Here is a 27,884-nt window from a genome sequence, read left to right as displayed (position 1 = left end):
TTGGTTGTATTAAAAATATATAAAATAAAAAAAATCCAATAATCATAAATTTTAAATATATATTGACTGAACACATAATTGAAAGTAAAATTTCATTCATTTCAAAGAAAACTTAATAGGCATAAAATTCTAAATGTAAATTTAATTATCAATTAATTTTTAAATATTTTCACATTTACTTAAAAATTTTAATTCTTATTTTTTTTGAAACATTCGATAATATTTCAAAACTATCATATAAATCTTTTAAAATTTCAAATGAAAAAAACTATCATATAAATCTTTTAAAATTTCAAATGAAAATTAGGGTCTTAAATATTTGGCAGTGACTTAGAACCAAGCCAGCGATCATATTACAATTTTTGAAAGAACGAGTATTATTTTTTTTTCTTTTTGTTAAAACAAACGAAAAAACTCAGGGATTAAAATTAGCCTACTTTCCATAAGTCAAAACATAATAATCTCACCATCATTCAGACATTGTAAAGCTCACTCGTTTTCTTGTTTCAGTTTCCAAAATGTAGCTACTATAAATAAATGACATCTTATTGAACCAAAATATATTCTATGAATAAACAGGGAGTAGATAGCCTTACACAAATAAGAAGTTCAAAAAGGAAATATGCAACGAAATCATTTACCAAGCAGAATTCCAGGCAGTGGATAAGCAGGTAAACACGTGCCTCTTTCAGATTTGTCGCTCTCTTTCTTAGAGACTACTGATTTAGATTTAGAAGCCAAGCCACCATTGGTATACCCCTAATAGATTACTTTCATAAATGCACCATCCGGACCTGGATATGCTGCCTGCCTCCATCCTTCATATCCATCTCTATCAAGCTTTCCTTGAGGTGCCTTCGCCCCACAAAAAAATTGGTTCTTCCAGCCTTTAGGTGTATAGAGAAGGATCGGGTCGGGTATATGCAACATAGCAAACGACTGGGAACTTTTACATCAACATGCAACAGCTACAGCTGATTCAGACTGGCTACTGTCGGTGTCGGCGAGCAAAGGGTTCTTTTGAAATTGGTTTCTTAGCTGACCACAAGCTGCATTGGCATCCAAGCCTCTGGTTTGACGAACGCTTACAGTGATTTTGTGAGACTCTAGAGCAGCTACAAAAGCCATCACCTGAAAATAGAAGAAAAGATTATGGATCAGTGAGGACATGAATATATACATTTTCTTATTGATATATGATGGAAAATAGCGCATCGGTCCAGAACATACTGCTTTCTTGTATGGACGCTGATACTCGGAGCCTTCTATGGGATTGAAAGGTATCAGGTTCACGTGATAGCCACCTCCCCATTCACGAAGAAGCTTTGCAAGTTCTACAGCATGCTCTACTGCATCATTGACTCCAGCTGTTCAAATGATAAGCAACCAAAAAATTGGGGGGAGACAATTTGTCAGATGTACGATGCCAGAATCTACGATGAGGAACACAATGAACGAAGTGGTTCCAGTACCTAAAAGGGCGTACTCGAAGGATACTCTCCGACTAGTTTGGAGGAAATAATCACGACAATCTTTCATAATTGCTTCTAGAGGATATGCTTTTGCACTGGGCACAATAGTCTCCCGAAGCTTCTGGTTTGGTGCATGTAAGCTACAATGAAGAGTTAATCGAAGTAGGATTAAAACGAAAGACAAAATCTAAGGACCTCGTCCTACAAATGCCCATGAATCATCTCTTCATAGCAACTTAACACTTCGTGGATAAACACTATCAAAGCTAACCTTTGGAACTTATGGATTGGGAGGGGAAAGAACTTTGAGGTGCTAGATAGAACTCTACAAGAACGGGTCTGCCTAGTATAATTTCTTAATGATTCTATAGTCGTTCCGTGGTTATAATTCATACCAATTGGAACAGCTTTGTGAAGGCCCTTAGGCATTTGGGAGGGATTTCTCCTCTCCCTCTTTTGCATGTGTTCTTTATTAATTAACTTTATTTCTAAAATTAATTATATAAACCTTCTAAAAAGAAAGTTAGAATCAGAGAGATATCAGTAATGGAACTCCTAAATTTGACAGATATTAATGAGACAACTGCATGAAAGCAATCCATCACTGTATACATGGACCTCTCTACTCAGATATTTGGGATGACAAAATTTTGAGTATAACATTAAACTATGCCAAAATTCTCCAATTAGTGCAGTTCTTAGATCAGGTTCAAGTAGCTATGAACTATTGAAAATGAAGGGATGACAACGTATAACCAGCCAATAAAGATTGACTGGAGAAAAAAAAATCCTACACTTTTAAAACGTACATATTATTATCTATCAAAGTATATGCCATACGGAAACAGACAAACTTTTCCCTTGGAAAATATCACTGGCAATAGTTATCTCTTTAAGAAACAAAATCAAACATTCTAGAAGAATGATTTTCCTGCAGAATATATGTTACCTGACGGCCAATGTTGACTGAAGTTTGTGAGACGCCAGCCTTTTAATTGTGTTAGGAACGCCCACAGTAGAAATTGTAATCATTCTTTGTCCAATTTGAACATCCTTGGAAAAATATAAAAAATTCATGAGAAATTGCACACTCAGCAACGTAAAAAATAGCATCTAATAAAGCTGGCGGAACATTAAAGCCAACCTTCCCAAGTTCCCTCAACAGTTGGATGTGATCAAATTTTATAATTTATAAAGAATATTGATAAGGAACCTATAACTCAAAGTGGACATGCAGGACACTGATAGAGCCTCGAAACTCTAGGGGATTGCTTGGGAAGGATCTAAGAGCTATTATGCTTACGTGCACTGAACAAAAAGCTTTGAAAGTATGGATACAAAAAATCAAGATAGGTTTATGTTTGGTCTCTCCCCCTGGGCCGTCTAGATAATCGGGATAAAAGCCAAGCTATGCCTCCTAATGTCTCCTTAATCTCCTGGCATAGAAGGGGATGACTCAATAGAATACATGTATCTTACAATCCAATTGAATCTAAGAATTCTTCTTCAAGAAATCCATACTTTTGTTGTGTCATCTAGCTCTTTCGATTGGTCGCTTCTAGATAAGTGAAGCACAAATACCCTTTCAAAAGCAAATTAAATATCCTGTGCTTCAATGCTATTAGAATTTTTATGAGGCATTGGTTAGAAAGGAGTAAAAAACTGTTTCATGGGGTGCCAGGTGAAAAAATTTACAGGGCAGTTCTTGAAGAATGTTGTTTTTCTTCACCTCTCAAAGTTCTCTCGTGAGGTTTCTCATAATTACATACGACTTTTACAAAATTGGGAGGATTCTTGTAATGCAGTGTGCTCTGGAGATCCTTCCCCTGTATATTTCACTCTCAATGAAAGTTTTTACTAGAGTGTGAAGACGCAGGCCTCCAAGTCCACTCCAGCTTCCCAGATTTACTTCTCTTAATAGTCTGGACCATTAAAACAACCTAATCGAATTTTACCCTTCCAAGTCCCCTCTTGCAAATATATGTAACGGGGTAAAGAACGTAAAGAAGAAAAGTTAAGGAAAAAATCAAATAGCAATCAAAAAATTATCCTAGAGTATTAGGACAAGATGAATCTAATAAAATAAACCTTGTTCAAGCATCGATGCGCTTCAAGCACTGATTTCATGTTTAACATCGGTTCGCCCATTCCCATGAATACTACATTTGTCACCCTATGGTTGAAAATTTCCTCAATTGCAAATACCTGTGCATATAGGATGCAACTAATCACAACAGGGAGGATTAATTATATGACATAATTTCATTTGTTTCAAATTTCGGAAACAAAAAGATATCAGAACAGTAACAGTTCGTAATGGGACATGAAGCAGCATTTGAGAGAGACAAAATACCTGCTCGACAATTTCATGTCTTTGAAGATTCCTAGAAAACCCTCCTTTTCCAGTGGCACAAAAAGAACAGCGCAGTGGGCAGCCAACCTTAATGTTTGAGAGTCAGTAGAGAAAGACTACTTGACAAATTATAATAGAAAATATGCTGACAAACATGTAAATCACAAAATTCATGTCTCTGAATGACCAAATATGAATATTACCTGTGATGAGATGCAAGCAGTAAGGCGAACTGACCCTTTACTGTTTTTGTCTTCCACAGGTATGCCAACTGTTTCAATCAGCCTATTGTCATCCAACTTAAGCAATAACTGCAAAATTTAGAAAAATTCGATGCTTAAAGTCAGAAGAACATGCAATAAAAACATCCAACCATTACTTAACCTGATGAAATTTCAACAATTCAACAAGAATGCAATCAGAAAATTGTATATATCAAACTACCTTCACGGTCCCATCGGACGCAGTAACAGACTGGTAAACAGGCGAACGGCCGACTCTCCATCCAGCTTCCTGAAGACCATTCCTGAATGCCAGTGGCACTGCAATCAACCCGAATCACTATGATAAGATAATGAGCAAACCGGCGAAATCAAGCAAATAAGAAGGAAGAATACTGACAGTTGGTAAACTCTTCGACTTCCTTGACCTTCCTCTTGTAAATAAGCTGGTGGAGCTGCTTCCCTCTATACTTCTCCTAATCCATCTCAAACAGAAAATTTTAACGATACAAAGGAAAAAACCTCCATCAAATGCAAGCAATTCACAACAGGCGTTTAGAGTGTAACATAGTGAATTTTGTTTGATACCTGGCCCAAGTCTACGGCCAACTGTTGGAGCTCCTCCTCCGACAAGCCAATGAGCACTTTTGGAGATTCGGGAGAAGCCCGTGCGGGAGGGGATATGGAGGTGGAGGACTTCCGAGAGGGCACGGCAGCGACGCAGCGAGGGCGTAATGCACGTGCGACGGACGGCGAGCAGACTTGGTGAATGAGCGCCATTGAAATGGTGATCATCGTTGAGAAGAAGCTCTTGAGATTGCTTGGAGACCAGAGGCTAAAACCCTATCCGGAACTGTTCTTTTTTTCGGAGGGTTTTTTGTTACTCACATTCGATCTGGCGGTACTTTTTTTTTTTTTTTTTTTTTTTTTGGCAAAATTAATAAATAATAATAACAAAAATCCTTTAACTTAAAATATATATATATTTAAAATATTTGTTAAGTTTTAAAAAAGTAAAAATTTAAAAACATTAACTTTAATTAATATAGAAACAATATTAAATTGATAAACGTAGATAAATAGATTATTTTAAAAATTCTTTTACTATTTTTAATAGTTATAAGTATTTTTTAAAACCTTAAAAAATAATTAAAATTTTGAAAGTTTATAAACATTTTTTTAACTCAAAAAAGTTAAAACGTTACAAGTTTGAGAATATTTTAAAAAATTTACAGACATTTTATAACTTTTTTATCACAGTCAGCATATGAAACATATACTCAAAATTTTGTTCTTATTTTTCATTAAAATATTTTATAAATTTGAAAAAAAAACATTAAAAAAGTTTGGAAATATATTCAAGAAAGTAATGTTATAACGAACAAATAAACAATAACCATAACTTTCAGAGTATAATTTGAAATAATCGACAACTAGTCACATCTCTAATAATATATTTTTTTAATTATTTTAACTTAAGAAAATGTTATTTGGGCGAATGACCATACACCTTCAAATTTGACATAACAAGAATAATAAATACCTAACTAACATGGAAACCAGTAAAAATAATTTGAAACAAACATACAGTCATAAGTAGCACGCATCGAATAAACATGACCGTGACATCCGACACATGACCACAAAAAAGAAAGGAATAATATTTAGTTCAATAACACAGGTAGACTAATAAATTAACTCAATAAATTAAAGAAATACAAACAAAACAAGGTCACACAAACACATAAAATGGTAGGATTTAACTTTACAATTTGATCTTAAAAATGTCGAAAACAGACAAAAAAAAAAAAAAAGAAAAAATTATCGGCAACTTTTTAATCATTTTAATCAAATGGTGACTTTTAGTTTACTTCAAGTATATTTTTTGGGTAGTTTTTTAAACATTTTTCCCCTAGATCTTCATGAAATTGTAGTTTCTATAAAAAATTTATGAGAATTTATTTAAAACTTATAAATACATTTAGTCGCTAAAAAATTAATTAATTGATAATATAAAAAAAATTAATTAACAATTTTAAGAACGATGAATAAGATAAAAAAAAAATATAATGTGGAATATAATAAAACATTAGTTATTATTTAAAAAGAAAAGAAACAAAAAAGAAAAACCTGCCCTTCCGGTATCTTGTCGCTACGTATTTACGGCTCAGCATTGGCTGTTATTTTTTTCCCCCAATCCCACTTCAGTCAAAAAAAACACGACGGTTCAATTCCCACTCACACCCTAACTCACGCGTATAAGGAGGGGTAAATCCGTAAAACCAACGTATTCCTTCCGGGCCGTCGGGAAATTCCGGTTCAGCCTCTGCGTGCTGCCCACATTTTCTGACATTTCATCATTAAATTTATTTCTCCATCAAAATATATCATTAATAAATCGTTTATTATTTAGGTAATAATTAATAATTACATTTATAATTTTTAAAATTAGTCGTAACTATTGTTGTTATAAATTAAAACTTTAATTAATTTCTATTGTCAAAGGCAAAACATGATTTACCTAAAATAATAATCAAGGCTAAAATTCAGCTCAGCCACGAGGAGGAAAGCCAAAAAAAAAAAAGGTACGGCCGTTATCTTCGGATCTTACCCTCACCCGCTGTCATCTTTTTTTACTCAACACCATCAATTTTCCACCTCAGATTTAATGACCTGGCAATATCTCATTGGTCCGTCTCATCAAGCCTGACAACCACTGGTTACCTCCACCACCTTCGTAACGCTTTCTCTTTTTCCGTGTTCGTATCGCTATATAAATATGCTCCACTTTCCGATGTTTCAGAATCGGTCTCAGTAATCCTCTCTTCTCCCCACTCCCATTAATCCACCCTCGTCCCACCATGTCCGCCGCCGCATTCCACCGTCTCTTCGCGGCGCTTCTTATCCTTCTCCAAATCTCCACCGCCGCCGTAGCCATCGGTGTCAACTACGGCACTTTGGCAAACAACCTCCGGCCGCCGGCGGAGGTGGTGAACTTCATAAAAACAAAAACCAAAATCGACCGCGTGAAGATCTTCGATACGAATCCGGATATCCTGCGAGCCTTCGCCGGCACCGGAATTCTGGTGACGGTGACAGTCGGCAACGGCGAGATCCCCGCCCTGACGGATCTGGCCACCGCTCGCCAGTGGGTCGCTGCCCATATTCGGCCGTTTCATCCTCAGACGCGGATTAATTACATTGCAGTGGGGAATGAAATCATCCACACTAATGATAAGCCCCTGATCGCTCGTCTTGTTCCCGCCATGAAATCGCTCCACCGAGCTCTGGTTCTCGCCGGAATTACGGACATTAAGGTAATGATGCTGATTTATTGTACTTAATTTTCTTTTAACCCGGTGATGGAAAAAAAAAAAAAAAAAAGCCATTTTAAAGCTGTTAGGTTATGATGACTTTTTTTTTTTTTTTTTTTTTGGTGATTTTAATTCTTAAATTAATTTTAACTATGGATTTTAAATGACTTTTTATTTTCTTTTGCGAATATTTAAAATTTTAATTACATTTCTTTCACATATTCCTAATTCTAAATTAGGTATGCTAACTCTAAAAATCGTAAGTAATCAGAGCTTAACTTAATAATTAACATACATTTCAATTTTGGTAGGTATTATAGACTTTTCACTTTGTTTTTTCAAATGCCATTACATTTGACTTAATTTTAATTATATTATTTTCTAAAATTTATCAAAACTTACAAAATGGTTAATTATTAAAAACTTTGATAAACAATTATTTGTAAAAAAAAGTAATAACAATGATAAAGCAAGAATTAAAATAATTATATATATAAAAAAACAAACGAAAATATTTAAAGAAGGTAAAGTATAAATGCGTTGTCAAATTATAAAACGGCATCGTTTGGAGCTTTTGTAGGTGACATCCCCACATTCGTTAGCCATCCTCTCAATCTCGGAGCCACCAAGCATGGGGCGGTTCAGGCGAGGGTACGACCGAGCCATCTTCGGACCAATGCTCCAATTCCTGCGAGAAACCAAGGCCCCATTCATGGTGAACCCATATCCCTACTTCGGCTACTCACCCAACATGGCTAATTACGCCTTATTCGGACCAAACCGTGGCGTTTACGACAAGTACACTAAAATCACCTACACCAACATGTTCGACGCCATGATGGACGCACTCTATTCCGCCATGAAGAACATCGGTTACTCCGACGTCGATTTGGTCATCGGCGAAACTGGCTGGCCTTCCAATTGCGACGGCTATGTCGCTTGTAGCCCCGGCAACGCTGCTACTTTCCACAGGAACTTGGTTTGGCATGTCAATTCCGGGAAAGGAACTCCGTTGATGCCCAACAGGAAATTCGAGACCTATTTGTTTGCTCTGTTCAATGAAAATCTTAAACCCGGTCCGACCGCTGAGCGGAATTGGGGTCTGTTTCACCCGGATTTTACTCCGGTTTATGATGTTCCCAACATCATGATCGGTGGACGGGTTAGTCTCTATACTTCTATTTCATTTTAAATTACAACATAACTACTACTAATCAGATCGGATTGTAAATTACAGCACCGTGGTGGTCGGGGAGGTAGACCCAAACCGGTGGCGCCGTCGGGGAAGAAATGGTGCGTTCCCAAATCCGACGCATCCGTCCAAGCCTTACAGAAGAACATCGACTACGTTTGCAGCTCGAACATCGACTGCCGTCCAATCCAAGCCGGCGGCGCGTGTTTTCTACCGAATGATATCCGAGCCCACGCCTCTTACGCCATGAATTCCTATTATCAGACCTCCGGTCGCAACGATTTCAACTGCGATTTCAGTCTCACCGGCGTTATAACCACCGTCAATCCAAGTAACTGCGCTTCCTAATTTTCTTCCTTACACTTTCTAATCCAATTAACTGTGCTAACAGTGGTGGTTATCTGATGCAGGTCACGGCGGCTGTGTGTACATTTCTTGAGTGATCGAGCCCCAGAGGCGGACGAGGGATTTCGGTTGCATACGGGGCGGACGTATGAGAGGAATCAGTGAGACCACATAAAGCTGCATACACTTTTTTTTTTTTTTCGCTTTTTCTTTTATTTTCCTTTTATTGTAATTAATTGTATTCTTAAGAACAACTATCTGTCTCAAATGTGTTCATCTTAATATATTGTTCGATTTTAATCTTTGATTTTTTCGTCAAGAATGTGATACAGTGAGTCAGAAAGAGAACAACATGAGAATTTATGAGAATTTTTTTGGAGAAGTACAAGGATGTTTCATTTTGTATGTTAATAGAAAATACATTTTAAAGACATTTTTTAGAACATCATTCAAAATATAAAATTATTAAATCACATTGTTTTTACAATAATATATAATATAATTTTTTTAAAATTATTTTATAAAAAAATTTATCAAATATTAATAATTTAAATTTCATAAAGTTAAAATATCAAATATTTACAAGTAACATAAATTATAAATTTTTAATATTTTAATTATTTTAAAAATAGGGGTATAATTGGGTTTAGGGTTATAATTTTGTTTTATGGGTAGGTCGGGTTGATAAAAAAAAAAAAAAATTAATACAACTGCTAAAATAGTTAAACCAAAATTATATTTGCCTTTATTATAAAAAATAAAATGGAGAAGAAAATTTCTATCCATACTTGGGATGGGATCTTCTTTGCCACACACCACGATAAACAATAAAATTAAAAGGAATAAAAAAATGTATTTTTGTGAAATAAATATAATTAATTTTCAAAGTTAAATACTCTTGGTACAAGACTTTAATGTTTTTGTTTATTATTTCATAAAAATAATACAAGGCTGCACATCTTCCTCCAAATCTACCTTTTTATATGATAATATCCAGTACATAAAAAAAAATAATAATAATTATTGCGAAATATAAATTTTGTCCTAACATTTCAATTATTATTAGTTTTTAAATCTTTTTCTACTCCTATTATTTTTAAATTAATTTACCTATTTATTTTCAATTAAGTATTTAATTGAGTTTGAAGTTATTTTATCTTTTTATAATTAAAAATAATTTTGAAGTTAAAGACCAAATTTGTATATTTTAAAATCTATTTATTTGATATTATTATTATATAATTATCTGCAGACAGGCGGTTTTGTTTTTGACCCCAAATATTGTAAACAAAAGAAAAGGGCATAACCAAAATCAAAAGCCACCGACAAATCAAACGAAGAAAAAAAAATGGAAGATCGGGAGAAGAAGAACAATAACAAGAAGCAAAAGCACCACCACCAACCCGGCGGCGCCACCGCCAATCCACCACTTTCAGATTTCTCCTTCAAGCCTTCCGCTGCCGTAAAAGGCCTCCGATTCGGCGGCCAATTCGTCGTTAAATCCTTCACAATCCGGCGAGCCTGGACTATAGAATTTCTCCAACTCCTCTCTCTACCACCGCACCACGACAGCAACCGTCTTCCGTTCAATTCCACCGTCGCGTTCCTCCCGACGAATTTCACTATTTTAGCACACCACGCTTGGCATACTCTGACGCTTGGCCTCGGCACCAAGAAATCGAAGGTGATTCTGTTCGTTTTCGCAACGGAGGCTCTGAAAGTCGCCGCTGGCCGTCTTTGGCCGGTGGAAATCCCACTTGGCGAGGCGAATCGGCGGCTGATTCGGGGACTCAGCGGCTGCGAGATGGCTAGATTTAAATATAGAAAAGGATGTCTAACTTTTTATATCTATGCGGTCCGCGAAAAAGGCTGCTTCGGATTCTCCGCCGCCGATGATTTAAACACAATTTTGCAGGCGGTTACTGCGCTCAATGATTTCTTGGACCACACCGCTATGCTTGCCTTGCCGAATCAGAGAAACATTAGTTATGGCGGCGGCGGCGGCAGGGGCGGCGGCAGCAGCAGTAGCAACAACAACTTTACGACGCCGCCGGTGGCCGTTGTTCATTGAATTCCTCCAAAATTGATCTCCGATTCTGATCTTCTATTTAAATTTAAAGTTTAATTTCTTGTTTGAGATTCAATTCCTGCAACTTTTTTCCCTCTTCCTTTTGATGAATTAGATTGGATTCTAATCTTTTACCTGGAAAATGATACACTTAACATCTTCTAGTTATGATTTTCGTATCAATGGTCACTTTCCAGGGAAAGAATGCAATTAAATCATCAATTAAAGTGGAGTTTTAGTTGTTCATCGATTCGTTTACATTTTATATAGTTATTTTATGTTTGAGTTTACTAGTTCAATACTATTATCACATCATTATATTATATTTCTTAAGTGTGTTGTTAGAAATTCGAATCTCAAATATTCTATTAAATTTAGACCCTTAAATACCAATTTAGTTATTAAATATTTTTAAATGTTGAATTTTAATCTCTTACCTTTAATGGTTTAAAAACATATTTAAATTTTAAATTAATATAATAAACTTCCATAATTAAATTAATTTAAATCATTAATCACTGTTTTGATTTGGTTGAACACCAGTCAAAATCTAAATTATTTTAGTGGTTATATTTGAATTTAATTGGGGTATGATTTTGGTAGTGTGTAAAAATTTAAACTTGGTGTATTTGAGAAATAGGCATTTATGTTATGCCAATTGTGTAAATACTTCTTTTTAAGGGGTAGACAGCAATAAATAAGCAAGATTTTAATTTGTAGGTATTTATTTATTTTGTTAAATTTTGAGGAATCTCCAATTCCATATTAAAATAATAATAATAATGAGAATAACTGAACAACTTTCAGAACATTGAGACAAATATTTTAAAATGGTAAAATATTTTGTGTTTATAATTTCAAGGAGATCGCTTTAATTTTGAGACCCGTGTTGCGCAGCTTCCAGTTTCTGTTTCTGTAAAATAAAAAAATTATTTATTTGTTTTGGAATAATCTCACGTGGTTCTTATTATTATTATTATTATTATTATTATTTAAATTCTTTACATTAATATTATATAACTATTTAAAAAATATCCCACTTCCAATTATAGAAAATGATTTATTAAAAATATAAAAATTATCAGAATTTTTTTTTCTCCATTTTGTTTGGTTGGCTGTAACAATAAAACTAATTGGATGAACTTTTAAAGTAAATTCTTCGGATAAGATTTACACTTGGTTTGAGATTTAAATCTCCGTTTTTAACGTATTAATCTAAAAAAAATGTTAATGTAATTATTATTTTTGCAAATAGAACGAAGTTGCAACTTAACATAAATAACAAAAATGATAGAAAATGACTTATTTTCAAATTCTGTATTTTTTAAAAGTATAATAAAAAAAAAATTAAAATCATCCGCCCACCGTGGGGCTCGAACCCACGACCACAAGGTTAAGAGCCTTGCGCTCTACCAACTGAGCTAGACGGGCTTGTTGGTGAACCTTTATGTAATTACATATTTAATATTTAAAATTGTGCATATTATTCATTTATCAACACGGTACCGGCAGGCACCAAACGACGCCTTTGGGAGGAGGGGAACTCTGAGAGCAACGATGGCGTCTCTGTGGTCTTTGATGGAGGTTCTCATCTATCTCTTTCTCGTTGCAGCTTGTGGATTACTCTCCGCTATTATTTTCGAAGCTAACAGAAGAAGGCTTAACCATTCGTACGTTCAATTTTTACTTCCTCATCCTTAAATCTCATCTGGTTTACGATTCCGCATTTTGATTTCTTTCTCCCGTTTCCTTGCATTCATCTGATCTTCCGTCGTTCAATTTCTTGATTCTGTATCTGATTGGATTTTTCTCCATCGGAATCTTAATAGCCACGTTGAAGCTCCTGCGGTCTTTGAGGATCCCAATACGTCGACGCAGGTATTTCCAGTCTCTGATACCAATTATTAGTGATTCGATCGCATGTTTTTTAACGTTCTGTATGTATCATTTGAGATCTACTGCAGGAAGTTGATAATGTATGCGATTTGTTATGTTGTTAGTCTGATTGAAATCCGGAATGAGGTATTCTGGTACTGATATTTCTGTTGTTTTACGTAGGTTTCTTGTCCTTCCATCTTTGATCCGGCTGAGAAGTATATATCTTTGGTTATTCCAGCATATAATGAAGAGCAGAGGCTTCCCGGTGCTCTGCAAGAAACCATTGAGTAAGTTGTGGGAACTGTGTGTGAATTTCACCCCCTCCCCCTCGAGCCTTAGCTGATTTATGTCATTTGGATCATATTCATGAACCTTTTTTTCAGAGACGATTATGACATATCGAAAGAACAATCTTGTTTACTTATCAAGGCATATTTGAATCTCTCGGATTTCTTTTGCTTTTAGTTGGAAAGTTTCAAAAAAAATCATCAAAACTTCCAAATCATTGGAAGCTGCTTTACATTTTTCGTCTATACATTGGCCACAATCGTCCGCACCAATATTGGTGCCTCAAATCTAGACAGATTATTAACCATTTCTGAATAAAATTTTTCTTCATAAATCAGTATCACATACTTAATCTCTTGTTGAATCTTCGCTGGACCTTAATCATATAATTTTTGAGTAGATAATGTAGGCAATTTCTCAGAGAGGTGCACTTGGTTACTATTAGATTTTTGTTCTTGAAGGACTTAAAAAAGGTTACAACATTTATGCACAATAGTATTGCCGTGTTTGTTTTGTAGTTATCTTCAAGAACGTGCAGAAAAGGATAAATCATTCTCATACGAGGTACAGATCATCTCTTAAACTTCTGCATTGATTTAATGTTGTGCATTGCTTCTTGAAGAATAAAATAATTGTTTGAATCTGAATCTTGTGGAACGTGTTGCTGATCTTATAAAACTATTAAAATTGTCTTTTCTAATTTTGTGCCTCGAGACATAGGCTTTCCCCTTCCAGTTTGGGTGAGAGTCCTTGTCAGGAATTGGGAGTGAGCTTCTTTCTGTTAGATAGTTCACGTTCATGGTACTGGAAACAATTTGTTTTCCATGACAAAAATATTTCACATTTTTAGAATTATGGTCTAGTGCCTTTCTTGATATGTATGGGAAAAAATAATTAAATAATCTGTCTCTCATGTTAATGTCCTCTCTCCTGCCTGAATACCTTTCTCAAGTAAGAACAAACATCATGAGATCGATGTGTTTAATATGGCAGAATACATTTAACTTATCTATCTATTAAGGCTTATTTCTTAGTATGTATTATTACGTTGATGAAATTTTGATTGAACTCTCTGATCTTTCTTTAAAAAGGCAAGTGCTAAATATGAAACAATTAGTATGCAAGTGACACTGAACCCTCCCTATCCAACTTCTTTAACAAATTGGGATTACTCTCCACTCTGGATCTCATTTTCGTTCAGTTAATTTCATCTCCACCCAATTCCCAAGGTGGTCAATGATGTCCTCTCACTTCTTCAGCAGTGCTTAGCTACCCGGTTCAATACCCAGTTGAATGTAGACCGCTCTTTTTTTTTCCTTCCCAACAGTCAGCTCAGTTAACTGGTTTTATTGGCTTCTTTCTCCTCTTATAGAAGAGTACCGAGGATTTATCATGCTCTTTCTAACCTAATGACAGAGTCATTTCAGAATGTAGAGTATACTTGGTCTACTCTCCGGTTCTTTAATTTTGAAATTGATGAAAACTTGATCAGGTGGTCATTGTTGATGATGGAAGCATAGATGGGACAAAAAGAGTTGGTCGGGAATTTTCTAAGAAGTTCTCAGTTGACAATGTGAGGGTTATCCTTCTTGGAAGAAATCATGGAAAGGGAGAAGCGATTAGAAAAGTGAGTCCATTCTAAGCAGGTTATTTGTTATCAGTTTCTGATGTTACATTCTCTGGCAACAATCTATTGAAATCTCTAGTCTCTGCGGAAGCATTGTTAAACAGGGGATGTTGCATTCACGTGGTGAATTACTTTTAATGTTGGACGCTGATGGAGCAACCAAAGTTAATGACCTAGAAAAACTTGAAAATCAGGTTATCTTCATTCTTATTTTTAAGCTGTTGATATTTTACTGGACTGTTATTCTTAAAGTTTTGCCTTGGGCGCACAAGACTTCCAATATTAGCTATTGAGGACTACTTTATGACATTCCAGATTCATGCCTTTGCCAAAAAGGAATCTAGTGGTTCTAGTTTTAGAGTTTCTGATATCCCAGTTGCTGCTTTTGGTTCTCGTGCTCATTTGGAGGAAAAGGCTCTAGCCACAGTTAAGTATTTTATTTAGGCCAAATCAAAGGAATAACTATTGTTCGTTGTACTGTTTCTCTTTCATTCATCTTAATGAAAACATGGTTTCTCATCCATATACGTGCAGCATGTACATAATGTAATTATTTTGAATTTGCTTAGGATTGTCTAGGCTGAGCTATCTAATCTGAACTGTTTCACTTATTTCTCTGAGACGGTGCATGTATATATAATGCTACTTTTTTGGGGTTCGCAAAGGATTGTCCAGGCTGAGCCATCTCATCATTCCTCCTTGCTTTAATCTGAACTATTTCCCATATTTTTCAGAGAAAGATGTACCGTAACTTCTTGATGAAAGGTTTCCATCTTGTGGTTCTTTTAACTGCCGGTCCTGGAATACGTGATACCCAGGTGATTTGTGCTTCCCTGCAGATATTAATCATTTACTCGTTCTAGTTTGACTTGGATACCATACATTACAATAGATACTATTTTCTCAAGTGAAGATAATTGATTTTAGTTAGCGATCTTCTCGGTGATAACTGATTGATTCACGTTTTACAGTGCGGTTTCAAGATGTTTACAAGATCTGCAGCAAGAAAGCTTTTCACAAATATTCGTTTGAAAAGGTAGATGAATCCTGCACGACCTAATTTGTCCATGCTCCTCAATTTCAAATTCAAGATTCTAATAGCATTGCTGAACTGATATTGTTCTGATTTTGTGTCTGCTATTTATGATAACTTGGTAACTTTGAGATAGCATCCATCATTTCAGGGCTTTGTCTTCTCTCTCTTTTTGCGTTTTGTTATTTTGTTATTTTTTTTTCCTTTTCGATGAGGAGGAGGTAAAGCGTTGTCCTTCTTGACTCTATTATTACAGAATCTTAGACCGTACATTTGAGCTTTGAAGGAAAAGACCTAAATGACGTAAAATTTTGGACGACAAAGCAAGCCATCACATTGACAGAAAAATAATGCTTATTTCTCCATTGCCCTTACATACTAATTTATTGTGGTCTCTGTTTAGACTGGTGTCTATGATGAAACTTTGAGGCGCATTTTCCTCCATTTGTTTCATTACTGTACGTGGCCATTGAATACTATAAAGAAGACAAATTCAAGTCATTTGTCTGTGCACGCTTTATATTTTGCAAATCTTGTTCATGGAACTGACTTTGTTGTGCACTTTTTACAGATGGTGCTTCGATGTCGAGATTGTTTATCTCTGCAAACGATTTCACATTCCGATGGTTGAAATATCTGTGAACTGGTCCGAAATCCCTGGATCGAAGGTAAATCCATTGAGCATACCCAACATGCTTTGGGAGCTGGCTCTCATGTCTATGGGATATAGGACTGGTATGTGGAGAGTTCATACATAACCTTTTCGATTGTCCGATAAGGCAATAACCACAGTAACCTCGGTGATCAATGATTTCATTTAGGACCAAATACGAGCACACGAAATGTTAGTTGAGCAATATTTCATACTGTGTCAGCTTGCTTAGGCAATCCACAGCCTGACCATTTCATTTATGTAGAATTATTGGGATGTTAAAAACTTTTACTCATACTTTCATACCGGCTTATGAATCTGATGTCAAAGTTCTAAAGAAATATTGATTTAATTTCCCAAGTTGTCAAATCCAATTTTGTTTGCTATATTTTATCCTTTTATAATCTTCAGAACATGGGACAACCCAAAAATCTTCCCTAAAATTTAATACGATGGGAATTAGAAATTCCTTTTTAGAGTTTTTACTTTTTATTTAAAAAATTAAAAAATGAAGAGTTTACTAAAGAAATAACTAATATCAAGCAATGAATAATTGACGCCAAAAGTAACTGCGAGAATCAAAACCTTCTTTTTATTTGTTTATTCATTTATTATTAATATATATATATACATAAGAAGCCATATAACTTACCATATGAAATATAGAATTGGAAATATTCTTTTCTTATAATTTTTGAGAAATTAATCTAAGGCAATATTTAATTTTAGGGGTTTTTTTTTTTTAAATATATGTCAAAAAAATACATTTTAAATTTTCATTTAGATATTTGAAATTTAGCTATAAATTTAATTGTTTTTTGAAAATTAAAGTTAATAGTAAAAAACAAAACTGTGAGAATAAACCTAATTTTTTAAATTAAAAATTGAATTGTTGTTATTATTATTATTATTATTTTATGTCAAATAAATAAATAGGCTGAATGAACTTATTTCCGCCTAGATTTTAAAATTAAGTTGGGCGGAGTGGAGAAATTTGAATTAACAAAAAGGTAAGTACGAAGAACATTAATACAGAACCGAAAGAATCAACAAAGTCCATCAAGAGGTTCTTAAAGAATAAAAAATAAGTGTCATAAATAATATTTTATCAAGTACTACTCGATAAAATTATATATTACATACATAATTGGTTCAGAAAAAGAAAAATAAAAAGAAAATCATCATAAATCTAAAACCCCTCTAAATCCCTATCCCTTCAAAGATTGAGAGATAAATCTTGAGGGAAAATAATTATAAAAAAAAAAAATGATAGAATTATTGAAAGAATTTGAAGTATGAATCAAAAGTGCAGGGCCATCTTGATTTGAATAATAGAAGGAATAAACAACGCTAGAGCCAAAGAGAGGAGGGGCTAAAACAAGCTTCCTTTCCGTATCAGAACACACCTCTTCCACCAATGAATCTTCCTATTCTTCTTCCTTTAGAAGCATTTCCTGTGCACAATCGACGGTCCAGATTCATCGTACTCTGCCTTGGCAATCCACATCTGCAATCCAAAAGGGGTAAAAAAAAAGTTTGTAGTTGGCATGTTTGGCTTGTAGATGAGCATCATGCATGAGTATAAAAAAACCAACCTGTTGGAAGGTGCTAAGGGATGCCAAGATGGATCCTCCAATCCAGACACTGTACTTCCTCTCCGGTGGCGCCACCACCTTTATTTTCATGCTGCTAGGGGCAAGGGCGGAGATTTCCTTGCTCATTCTATCAGCAATGCCCGTGAACATGGTGGAACCACCAGATAGGACAATGTTGCCGTACAGATCCTTCCTGATATCCACATCACACTTCATGATAGAGTTGTATGTAGTCTCATGAATGCCTGCCGCTTCCATCCCGATCATGGAGGGCTGGAAAAGAACTTCGGGACATCTGAATCTCTCTGCGCCGATGGTGATCACCTGTCCATCAGGCAGTTCATAGCTCTTTTCGACCGATGAGCTGGTCTTGGATGTCTCCATCTCCTGTTCATAATCAAGGGCAATATATGCCAGCTTTTCTTTCATATCTCTCACAATTTCACGCTCTGCAGTTGTGGTGAAGGAGTACCCACGCTCAGTGAGGATTTTCATCAGGTTATCTGTGAGATCACGGCCTGCAAGGTCAAGACGAAGGATGGCGTGTGGGAGGGCATACCCTTCGTATATAGGAACAGTATGACTGACACCGTCACCAGAGTCCATCACAATACCTTCAAAAACAAACACACGGACCCTGTTAGACCAAGATCACATGCATACAAATGACTCAAATGGGTACACTTCTTACCAGTCGTACGACCACTTGCATACAAGGACAGAACAGCTTGAATGGCAACATACATGGCCGGAGTATTGAAAGTCTCAAACATGATTTGAGTCATCTTCTCACGATTGGCCTTCGGGTTAAGAGGAGCCTCGGTTAGGAGAACTGGGTGCTCCTCTGGGGCAACACGAAGCTCATTATAGAAAGTATGATGCCAAATCTTTTCCATGTCGTCCCAATTGCTAACAATACCATGCTCAATTGGATATTTCAAAGTCAAAATACCACGCTTGGATTGAGCCTCATCACCAACATAAGCATCTTTCTGGCCCATGCCAACCATCACCCCTGTATGGCGAGGACGGCCTACAATACTAGGAAACACAGCTCTTGGAGCATCATCTCCAGCAAACCCAGCCTGGAGAGTAGCACAAAAAACAGCATTGAGTTCACGGCCAATTAAAGAATGGCTGCAGATAATGTGTTAAGAAATGCATAATTTGTTACTCTGTACCTTAACCATTCCCGTTCCATTATCACATACGAGAGGCTGAATGTCCTCAGAATCTGCCATCTTCTAATACCTGCTAGAAGAAAATGCAAGTACCAACAATCAACTTAGAAATGAAAATACACTTCTAGTCCAGATTAATAAATATGTATCCAGGAGTATTTAGGCCAATTTGTGAAGACTTACAACTATTCTTATAGGCCAACCATCGCTCGACATTTTACATTTGATTGCCAAGGTAACTCACTCAGAATTGTTGACTCCCACGTTTATCTACTTAATTAACCAAGTCGAGTTATCTAATTGGTTATACTTGGATATAAAAGATACCCTATCCCTTCAAATTGCAATAAAAAGAAACATCTGCATAAGACTATCCCTTCCCATGGATCTTTTGTCAATACTCACGCAAACAGTGACATGCATTCTAGAAGGGCTTAATATACATATTGCACTTCTTAGCGATTTTCAAGAGGATCAATGGACAAATGATCCGCCAGACGAACCATTACACAAAATTAATATAAAGAAGACGATCGAGAAATCAATGTGATCCTTCCTCCCAAAAGGTGTGATTACGCTTGGACGATCAATCAAAATCTAAAAACACAGGCATCTTCAAGTCCAAAAACAGAAATAAATCAAAATCCCCCACATTGCCATTCCTCCTCCCATTTTCGTTCGTTCTTTCAAACATCAGACGTGTACGAAACAAAACAAAATCATCAAAATGCAAAACAAACAAACAAACAAACAAACAAACAAAACAAGGCAACGGATAAAGTAGAACCGAACCTTCTGGGAATGCAATGCGAGAGAATGGAGGAATGAAGGGGAGAAAGAAAGCGAGGGAAAGAGAGAAGCATTTAAAGAGGGAAACGGAGAAGAGGGAATGGAAGAAGGAAGGGAGATTGAATGTGGACCGTTGGATCTTTAATGAAAGGCAACACAGACCGGTTCCACGAGAACGCGTCCCCTGTGCCTCTTGGCCACACCACCTTCCGGTTTTCTAGTCATCTTTCTTTAAATTGCCTTTTTTGCCCCCTTCACTATTTTTGTTTTGCTTCATTTTAATGTTTCTTTTCACATATTACCATTTTGGTCCCTATTATTTCAAAATTACTAATTTGGCCTCGCACTTCAACTTATTCGTATGTTATCGTTGGATTGACTTAGCTCAAAATATCAACTTTCTACTAATACTTCTTTCTTTCTTTCGTAATATTAACAAGCGGAGAATTTCAAATACATTAGAGATAAAGTCGAAAACTTTACCATACCCAACATTGAAAATTTGATTTCAGATATTTCGAAAGATATATATATGTGGTAATATTGCGTAGTTTGTCGTTTCTCCACGTTACAAAGGAATGGTACCCAAAAAAAAAAAAAAAAAAAAAAAAAAAAAAAAAAAAAAAAAAAAAAAAAAAAAAAAAAGGGGTAGAAAGGCATAGGGAAAAGCCTTATATTGTGTTGGGTGATTCAAAATGGAAGTAAAGAGAGTGACAAAAACAAGACAAAGAATCAGACAGAATCCGAGGAATTTTTATGCTTTTTTACTCAGCTTTGACCATGTTTGAGCCCACCTCTCTCTCTCTCTCTCTCTCTCTCATTTTACACTCCCACTTCAACTTCAGTACTCTTTGCATGGTTTTGAGTGGAATTTAATTTGTTGCCTTTTTCTTTTTTTGGTCAATTTTCTTATAATTTCATAATCATTCATTTCTCTCCTTCTTTTCACCTCATACTTCATAAATCTTCTAATAAACTTCTAACAGATCATCATCAATAATGGGTAAACCTTCCAATTTTGAAATTTAAAAAACGAAAGTTTAGTACGAGTATTTTTTCAAAATTCACGCTAATTGTTGAAAACTAGAAAAAAAAATATGCTTCCATGAAGACTCATACGAAAAAAATCAAATAGTTACCAAATGGACCCTAAACAAATAAAAAAATGTTTACTTTCCCAATCGAGTATATGATTCCAATAATTTAGCTTCGATTAAGAAGTTCAAAATTTGAATTCTCGAACTCCACGTGCTATTATTATTGAACTCGAAAAAAAAGTTACAAACTTTATTCATTAGTGTAGCAAATCAATTATGAGTATGTGGTCTCTTACTTAGAGCTTTTAACAGATAACCAGAAAGAAAGTTTACCTTCATAAAGCAAAGGAATCTAAGTATGGGCACACAATCCAACACCTTTTAGTTTATACCATTTATATCACAAACTCCCTCCCCCCATAATCTCTTTAATACAATAATACACTTTATTCAATACTTCTTTAGAACCAACGATTTGGACCTTAGGATCACGAACACATACCATTAATCAGTTAAGCTATGTCTAAATTAGTAGTTAGAGCACATATATACATGCATCGGACAAGGTGAAACATAAAATCAAAAACTCAAACCACGAATTCAAGTACAATAACCATAACCTAATGTTATAACATTAAACATAATAATATATAAATATACATAGGTCATGTTTGTAAATATATTGTCACCCCTAACTTACAAAAGACTACCTTCCCAATGATATACATATAAGAGAAACCTATAGTAATTAATAAACCACACCATCCAAATTTTAAAATTAAAAAAGAAAAAGAACCCTTAGAAAGCCTGAAACCCTAGACTGGTCCATCAATATTTTCTCTTTTTTTTCTTTTTTTCCTTTTTGATCATCACTTTCTTTGGTCTCTTTTGAGTCACATTTCAGCATTGGAAACCCTTTAATGTGATATGATCGGTTTCAATTCTTTCCTTTTTCTTGTTCATAGTGAGCATTTTAATGAAAAAAAAAACAAGAATTTGGAAAGGATTGAGAGAATTTACTGTCTCAATAAGTGGCCGGCGGAGGATGAGGTGAAGCCATGAAGATCGCCGCCGCCGCCTCCGCTGCCACTCCATGCACTAACGTCGTTACCACCACCGCCACCGACCCAGAACTGAAAATTCTTCCCCAAGGTCATCCCTTTACTCTCCTCCACCTTCACCACCTCGGCTTCTGTTGTCATTCCGACGTCGCTTTCGATCCCTAATCTTGAGAACAAGCCGAGATTATAGCGAGTTGCGGTGGCTTCTGGTGGCTCGAAAGTGTAAAGCAAATTTGGTTGTTGATCATTAGGCAAGAGAGGGAATTGTTGTGGTTGTGGTGGTTGTAATCTCCAATGGTCAGCTTGGAATTCATGAACATCTACTCCTCCTGTGGTGGAGCCACCGCTTGTTGGAGGAGGTTGCGGCGGAATTATACCCAAATTAAGGCCGTAATTGGTGAAATTATGCAAAGAAGATAAAAAGGGCAAATGGGTTGGAGTTGAAAGTGAAACCCCAGCAGTGGAATTAGCTGATCCAGCTAATAATTGACGTTCACCACCCGCCGGAGACTTGGACCGATTCCGGGATTTGGTCCTCTTATTCCTCCGGCAACCACCACCGACGGGAACATTCCTCAGTGCACCACCACGTGTCCAGTACCGGCGACAAGCCTTACAAAAGTGACGAGGCTGAGAAAGATTATAGTTATTGAAGTAACAAAACTTAGTGTTGGCAGATTCACATCTAGGGCATTTAAGGCCAGCCTCCGGCTGCGGTATCTTCGCCAACCGAGCTCGATCAGTCATCGAGACGGGTCTGATCGACCCAACACCACTTCCACCACCATCACCATCACCATCACCACCACCACCACTACCTCCACCGCCCGGTAACAAAACCTGGCTAGAATCGCACGTAGTGTCATTTCCTCCCGGTTGTTGATTCGTCAACTAGAAACAAAATCACGAAAAAAGATTAAACACGAAGTATATTCAAGAAAAGATCGAAAAAGGGTCGGAATATTTTCCGAGAAAGAATTAAGAAGAACGAAGCTTTTTAATTTTGGGTTCGAATTGGGGCACTTACCGGTTGCCAGTTGGGAGGATCCAAATAGGAAGGGAAAGAAGGAAAAACCATAGTATTGTTATAATTGTTGTGAAGAGGTTTCTCTTTTGTGCAAAAGTGTGTCGATGGTGGAGAATCACATCAACAGGAAACACTTTGCTCGGAGATGAGAGAAAGAAAGATGATAGGAAAAGAGATAAAGGGGAAGTAGGGTTTCTTTCTCTCTCTCTCTCTCTCTCTCTTCTTCTTTCTCTCTCCTAATTTCTTAATCTTGAAGTTTCATTAGCACACTGTGTTTGGGCATGCATGGGGTTAGAGAGAGAGGAACCCTAACATAAACGAAGCTTTTTAGGTGAGAGAAGGAATATTTTATTTTATTTTATTAAAAATGAATAAAAAAATAAAAAAGAAGAAAAAGAAAAAGTTGATGGGTGGGGGAATACTGTGGGTGGAAGTGTCGCAATCGAATGTACCTTTGTTTCTGCGTCCTGTTTCCACTATTCCTATTGTTATTGTTTTGTTTTCTTCTTAATTATTTTCACCTATTTTACTTTTACTTCCTCTTTTTCTTATAATTTTAAATATTAATTACACCGTCGCTCCCATATTTCAGATGATCGACCACATTGGGATTTATACACGATCTGAACTTTCATGTGAGAGCGCCAATGAGAAATCTTAGATGATAGGCAAAAGCACGATCTAAGAATATCGCGAAGTGAAGAAGGGTAATGCCGCTTGTATAGCTCTTTCGTCTAGTGCGCGATCATAACAGAATTCAAAGAAGAATGGCAATTGTAATCTTAATTATTTTAATATGAAAGTCTGTATGTAGGTCAAAAGATATTTAAAATAATAATAATAATAAGCCATGAGATAAACAATGAGTGGAAATTAGAGTGCAAAATGAATAAACAATTGTTAGTGGTAACAATTTCATTTTTTAATTATTTTTTGAAAAGTTAAATATTAGTTAATTAAAAGCAACTATTAAATCAAATTAATACTATAATTAACTTTAATTAGTACACCCGCTTTAAGGAAGTTCAACGCGTCGCTTGTGTAACAAATATAATTATTCTCCTAATCAAGTTAGGTGAGCATTCAATTTATCTAAATTCAAAAATTAATTATCTTTTACTTTTTTTTTTTTTTTTTTAATTCACACGTTGTTATAAAAAATTATGGGTGATGGTGGTGGTGCGGCGGAGGCAGCCACCGTCGCGCGGCCAAGTGAGGGCGGAGATAAGGAGTGGGGTCGCTCACTTGAAACATTATTATGCCAAGATTATAGCCTCAAGTTTTAATCATTTAATTTTGGATGGTTGGTAATTGAATTAATCATTATAATCCAATTTAATTACCAACATCCACGCATTAATTATCTCACATAATTAAATAAATAAATATAGTATTAAAAATATAATTAATTAAGTAATAGTAAAATATTGACTTCAATTGGGAATAATGAAATGGGAAAATTTGGTCATAGATAGTGATATGCATGGGGCCTCGTGACTCATGAGTGGATATGTGTAATTTAAATAGATGCTTTTAATTAAAGCCGAAATTGAGTCCAAATCAATTATTACATTTCTTAAATTATTTTAAATAAAAAATTTATTTCACTGGCAATTATAAATATATTTTTAGATTATCCTTAAAAAAAAAATTTGAATTAATCCATTTTTAGTATTAAAATTGGAACATAGAAACTGTTACATTTTTAAAAGAAAAAACACGACACATATCAAGTTTGTTCATTGAATCAAAATTTGAAATTATAATATTTGAAATCAAATTCATTGAACCAAAATAAAATAAAATAAAAAAATGAAAAAAATCGGACAAATATTTGTGTGAAATAAAACATGTTAATTGTCATTTATCAATGACTCCAATAGAATATATTGACTTTTTTAACTTCCCTTCACTTTCACGGCTGCACTGAAATGCCTATATAGTTCCAAATTATTAATTAACAAAAATTTATTTAATTCAATATATATTATTATTTTATCGATTTTATTTTTTATATATTATTTGTTATTAATTAAAATATAAATTTGGGAATTGTTTTACTATTATTATAAAAATAAAACAAATAAAAAATATATTTATACCTGTCAAAGGAGTTCTCCTTTGGGAAGCGAGAAAGAAGATAATGGAATCCAAATCTCGAATCAGATTCCACGTTGATTTTGAAGACGGAATATTTGTAACTTTTTTCTTATTAAATTATTCATGGCCAAATTACACTTTTACCCCTATCATTTGTTTTATTTATTTATTTATTTTTGGTAGCATTTTAGTTATCCACATCAATTTTACTTTTCTTAATTATTACTCACACTTTATGTTTGTATATTTTAAAAATTACTTATTTGTGTATTTATGTAGTCTTTCACCTACATACGTGTTAGGACCCACCGACCCTTGGTCAAGTTGTTGAATGGACCCTGACTTGTCCTTCCACAATTTGATCGATCTTGATTTTTCTGTTTTAGTCGTCAAAGACCTACATTGACTCGAGCTTCTTTTCTATTTGGGTTCGTACGCACAATAGACTTGAAATGGATCCAACTATTTGTTTTACCCCATAAGTCTTTTCCATTTTTGTTTAGGCTATTAAATCACTTTATGAATGTTTATATTTTGAGGGAAATCCAAATTGGGCCTTCTGAAAATTGGGCCCTCAACAGTTCACACACTCCATCAAACCTACACAGGCTTCATCAAAGCACGCCACAAAGTAAAGATGGTAAGCTTCAANTTTTTTTTTTTTTTTTTTTTTTTTTTTTTTTTTTTTTTTTTTTTTTTACCGAATAATCATTTGGGGTTCATAAACTCCAACACCATATTAGATAAACATGAGGTTCCATCTCAAAATCACGAACGTCTTGAGGTTTCTCTATTTTTTTTTTGACGATTATAGACAATGTTTTTCGATCTAAATTTTCTATAAAATGAAAAATTATTTTGAGAGTAGTTTTGATAAATCTATTTCATACCCATCTTTATGAATTCATTTTACCTATTACATAAATTCCAATAATTCAATTCAAATCTAAATATAAACATATACCATATGTGTTGAATTAAAAAATAATAAATAACAAAAACATAGGAAACGTAAGATCTTAAATTATAATTTAAAAGTTGTTTGAATCGAATTCAACAAAAGACATTTTGTCTAGTGGTATGATTCTCGCTTAAAGTGCGAGAAGTCTTGAGTTCAATTTTTTGAATGCCCCTTTCCTTTTCTTAGACTAAAATGTTAGAGTTTTGAATCCTTTACCTCAATTACAAAATAAGAAAGTGGTATAGCGATAATTTTATAATATAAGTAACACTTTCAACCATTTAAATTTGAGTTTGATATGAATGAATTTACAAAATTTATATGTTTATCATAAATATATTAAATACTTTAAAAAACGGAGACAACGTCCGAATTTTATTATTGTCTTGATCAAATTAAAATGTACATACAATGAGAACATGACGAAAAACATTGAAGATGTCGGCTACGTTTATATTTTATGAACTTTCTTTTTTTTTTTCTTTAATTTAAATAGTTTTCGTTGTAACTCATTTAAGAAAAATGAATATGAATATTGATATTTCATTTTCAGATTTATTTTAGGGCCAATTTATGATTTCTATATGAATAATAGTTTAAAATTCAAAATTATTACTATCGGACTATGTAATAAAATCATTTTAAGAACCATTTAGGGGGAAAATGAAAATAAACTAATTTAAATATATTTTTTTGTTTTTTGTGTAAAAAAAAAAATAGAGAGACTTAACAGAGACAAATTTATGAAAATTTTGTGTTATGTTTTTTAGGGCAACTTTTCATCTTATGTTGACTTTTGTGTTCAATATTTTATCATGTTGTTGACCAAATACACCCACCTACTCTTATCTCACACTTTTTAAATTTTATAATTTCACTATTTATTTTTTTGAAAAATAAATAAATAAATAAATAACTGATTAATTTCAAACTCCACTCAAACTTTAGATAAATAAGTTATGGTTTCAAAATTGATATAAGAAAGTATTCTCATTTGTTTTTAATGAATTGTAAATTATACTGATATTTCAAAGAAAAATTATAGAAGGGCCAAATGTTCAAATTATTCTACCAATAAATTATGTTTTTTTTTTTTTTTTGTTAAGGAACGATGAGAAACAAATGATTGATTTTTGAAATCATAATTGATGTGTTGTCTATTAGAGTATATTTAGATCTTAATAATTACTTTGTGGATAGTAAAATTTATAAAAACTAAAAGACAAATTTATAGATAAAAACCAACTCATCGATTTTTAAAATAATAATTAAATTGTTATAGACAATACTTCTAATCAAACGCGCTTCCTTGACCAACTCGTTAGCTTACTTTCTTTCCTTAACCATATCATGTTTAGCTTCCATTCACACATACTTCATCCCCATAATTCAGCAATTATTTTGTGTTAATAATTTCAACCACTTAATTTGAGTGTGAAGAATATTTGTTAGGTGAGTTATAGTCATTCGAAGAAAGGCACTTTTGATTAAATCAATTAATATTTTTCTAAATATTATACTTTTTTAAAAGTTGAGATCAATCAAACAGTTCATGAAAAATTTTAGAAATGAAATATAACAGATCCTTCCAACACTAAAATAGAATTAAATTGGATATTCCGGCGCTTAAAAAAGAAAGAGAAGTTATTTATTAGTACACACTGAATATTTTTTTATAAATGATAAAAAA

The 27,884-nt window shown here is 34.3% G+C and overlaps 6 protein-coding genes and 1 non-coding gene across 8 annotated transcripts; 3 read left to right on the top strand and 4 right to left on the bottom strand.

The window, feature by feature from the left end:
• Nucleotides 1–526: 526 nt before the first annotated feature.
• On the bottom strand, nucleotides 527–4,940 carry LOC111486721 (probable dual-specificity RNA methyltransferase RlmN). Its single transcript, XM_023133957.1, has 10 exons — nucleotides 4,635–4,940; nucleotides 4,447–4,522; nucleotides 4,270–4,367; nucleotides 4,029–4,136; nucleotides 3,826–3,912; nucleotides 3,561–3,677; nucleotides 2,422–2,525; nucleotides 1,473–1,612; nucleotides 1,231–1,367; nucleotides 527–1,131 (listed from the first exon to the last, which is right to left on the bottom strand). The coding sequence occupies exons 1-10, from the start codon at nucleotides 4,839–4,841 to the stop codon at nucleotides 955–957; spliced, it is 1,251 nt and encodes a 416-aa protein (XP_022989725.1). The 5' UTR covers nucleotides 4,842–4,940; the 3' UTR covers nucleotides 527–954.
• Nucleotides 4,941–6,864: 1,924 nt separating this feature from the next.
• LOC111489139 (glucan endo-1,3-beta-glucosidase) lies at nucleotides 6,865–9,202 on the top strand. Its single transcript, XM_023137201.1, has 4 exons — nucleotides 6,865–7,363; nucleotides 7,941–8,522; nucleotides 8,598–8,883; nucleotides 8,963–9,202. The coding sequence occupies exons 1-4, from the start codon at nucleotides 6,908–6,910 to the stop codon at nucleotides 8,989–8,991; spliced, it is 1,353 nt and encodes a 450-aa protein (XP_022992969.1). The 5' UTR covers nucleotides 6,865–6,907; the 3' UTR covers nucleotides 8,992–9,202.
• A 952-nt stretch (nucleotides 9,203–10,154) lies between these two features.
• Nucleotides 10,155–11,206, top strand: LOC111482900. Its single transcript, XM_023128932.1, has one exon. The coding sequence runs from the start codon at nucleotides 10,246–10,248 to the stop codon at nucleotides 10,966–10,968; it is 723 nt and encodes a 240-aa protein (XP_022984700.1). The 5' UTR covers nucleotides 10,155–10,245; the 3' UTR covers nucleotides 10,969–11,206.
• A 1,117-nt stretch (nucleotides 11,207–12,323) lies between these two features.
• Nucleotides 12,324–12,396, bottom strand: TRNAK-CUU. Its single transcript has one exon. It is a non-coding gene; the product is annotated as a tRNA-Lys (tRNA).
• Nucleotides 12,397–12,467: 71 nt separating this feature from the next.
• Nucleotides 12,468–16,803, top strand: LOC111487276 (dolichyl-phosphate beta-glucosyltransferase-like). The gene is made up of 10 exons (XM_023134645.1): nucleotides 12,468–12,635; nucleotides 12,795–12,843; nucleotides 13,024–13,130; nucleotides 13,650–13,695; nucleotides 14,624–14,758; nucleotides 14,863–14,952; nucleotides 15,074–15,184; nucleotides 15,493–15,576; nucleotides 15,730–15,794; nucleotides 16,363–16,803. Exons 1-10 carry the CDS (start codon nucleotides 12,523–12,525, stop codon nucleotides 16,547–16,549), a joined length of 987 nt encoding a protein of 328 aa, XP_022990413.1. The 5' UTR covers nucleotides 12,468–12,522; the 3' UTR covers nucleotides 16,550–16,803.
• A 911-nt stretch (nucleotides 16,804–17,714) lies between these two features.
• Nucleotides 17,715–20,088, bottom strand: LOC111487587 (actin-97-like). Of its 2 annotated transcripts, none has more exons than XM_023135040.1 (5): nucleotides 20,012–20,088; nucleotides 19,220–19,289; nucleotides 18,730–19,123; nucleotides 18,039–18,652; nucleotides 17,715–17,950 (listed from the first exon to the last, which is right to left on the bottom strand). In XM_023135040.1, exons 2-5 carry the CDS (start codon nucleotides 19,277–19,279, stop codon nucleotides 17,885–17,887), a joined length of 1,134 nt encoding a protein of 377 aa, XP_022990808.1. In that variant the 5' UTR covers nucleotides 19,280–19,289; nucleotides 20,012–20,088; the 3' UTR covers nucleotides 17,715–17,884. The 2 variants fall into 2 exon arrangements, with proteins under 2 accessions (XP_022990808.1, XP_022990813.1); XM_023135045.1 differs by lacking the exon at nucleotides 20,012–20,088 and adding an exon at nucleotides 19,403–19,696.
• A 1,556-nt stretch (nucleotides 20,089–21,644) lies between these two features.
• On the bottom strand, nucleotides 21,645–23,401 carry LOC111487286 (dof zinc finger protein DOF2.4-like). The gene is made up of 2 exons (XM_023134658.1): nucleotides 23,134–23,401; nucleotides 21,645–22,997 (listed from the first exon to the last, which is right to left on the bottom strand). The coding sequence occupies exons 1-2, from the start codon at nucleotides 23,182–23,184 to the stop codon at nucleotides 22,062–22,064; spliced, it is 987 nt and encodes a 328-aa protein (XP_022990426.1). The 5' UTR covers nucleotides 23,185–23,401; the 3' UTR covers nucleotides 21,645–22,061.
• Nucleotides 23,402–27,884: the final 4,483 nt, after the last annotated feature.

This window comes from Cucurbita maxima, unplaced genomic scaffold, assembly GCF_002738345.1.
Source record: "Cucurbita maxima cultivar Rimu unplaced genomic scaffold, Cmax_1.0 Cma_Scf00001, whole genome shotgun sequence".
Taxonomy (NCBI): Eukaryota; Viridiplantae; Streptophyta; class Magnoliopsida; order Cucurbitales; family Cucurbitaceae; genus Cucurbita; species Cucurbita maxima.
Note: the sequence above shows the minus strand (reverse complement) of the source record. Positions and strands in the feature narration are given on the sequence as shown.